Genomic DNA, 980 nt, shown 5'->3' with positions numbered 1-980 from the left:
CGGTGATTAGATAGTTTGAATATCCCGCGTCATCATGAAAAGGTTTTTTGACGTCACTTAATCCTGCTATACAACTTAGTGCCTATATACTGGAGTGAAATTTAAGTCAGTTTAGAATCTTCCTAACACACTGAGGTAACTCCAGCTCTCTTGATTCCGAAAAAACAAGTATCTCTCAGAAAATGAACTTCTATAAACCGACAACCGATTACACCGATTCCAAGATTGTCGAGAAGGCTATGACTACTATGCAACGTTTTATGCAGCCCAACAAGAAACAGAAAGTTGAAATGGGACCGAATGCTAGCGCATCGTTCACATCAAATTCGATACCTGTAGAGAGTATGGTTTCCGAAACAGTGAAGAACATACGTCAATTTGTGGATAGAGAAACTTATTGCAACCAAATGAATCCATCTAACAGATAAGAGACACGTTCTTGTTCAGCGTTGGGGTACGCAATTGTACGTATGCATCCGAGATTACTACCAGACGGAGGAAGGTGGTGAATTTAAACCAAGTAGAAAGGGTATTAATCTTCCAATCAGTCAATGGTACGAAATGCTACATCGAACATGTGAGGTCGAAGACATGCTAAGTAAAATTAGCGGTAAAGATGTAAATGAACCAATGAAGAACGTGCAAGATCCCATGGATAGAAAAACTGTTACAGCATCCAAACGTATTCATCTAACAGAAAACAGACACGTTGTTGTTCAGCGTTGGGGTACGCAATTCTATGTGTGTATCAGAGACTTTTATCAACCGGAGAAGGCGGTGACTTTAAACCAACTAGGAAGGGTATCAATCTTCCAGTCAGTCAATGGTATGAAATGCTACAACGAACCGGTGAAGTTGAAGACATGCTACGTGAAATTAATGGCGAAGATGACTGTGGTATAGGAAGGGACGAATATGACAATGGAAAAACTTACCCGATCAAGTATTCCGATGTTCTTGTAGGACTAGATAGCGACCCA

General features: G+C 40.4%; 1 protein-coding gene across 1 annotated transcript; it reads left to right on the top strand.

Moving 5' to 3' along the window:
• Positions 1-165: 165 nt before the first annotated feature.
• LOC117116430 lies at positions 166-949 on the top strand. The gene has a single exon (XM_033260467.1). The coding sequence runs from the start codon at positions 562-564 to the stop codon at positions 901-903; it is 342 nt and encodes a 113-aa protein (XP_033116358.1). The 5' UTR covers positions 166-561; the 3' UTR covers positions 904-949.
• The last annotated feature ends 31 nt before the right edge of the window (positions 950-980 follow it).

This window comes from Anneissia japonica, unplaced genomic scaffold (genome assembly GCF_011630105.1).
Source record: "Anneissia japonica isolate Jap-2015-1 unplaced genomic scaffold, ASM1163010v1 scaffold36836_len1011_cov96, whole genome shotgun sequence".
NCBI classification, from domain to species: domain Eukaryota; kingdom Metazoa; phylum Echinodermata; class Crinoidea; order Comatulida; family Comatulidae; genus Anneissia; species Anneissia japonica.
Note: the sequence above shows the minus strand (reverse complement) of the source record. Positions and strands in the feature narration are given on the sequence as shown.

Bases quoted from the DNA above. Each gene is read 5' to 3' on its own strand.
- LOC117116430 (XM_033260467.1), top strand. From the start codon at position 562: ATGCTACATCGAACATGTGAGGTCGAAGACATGCTAAGTAAAATTAGC.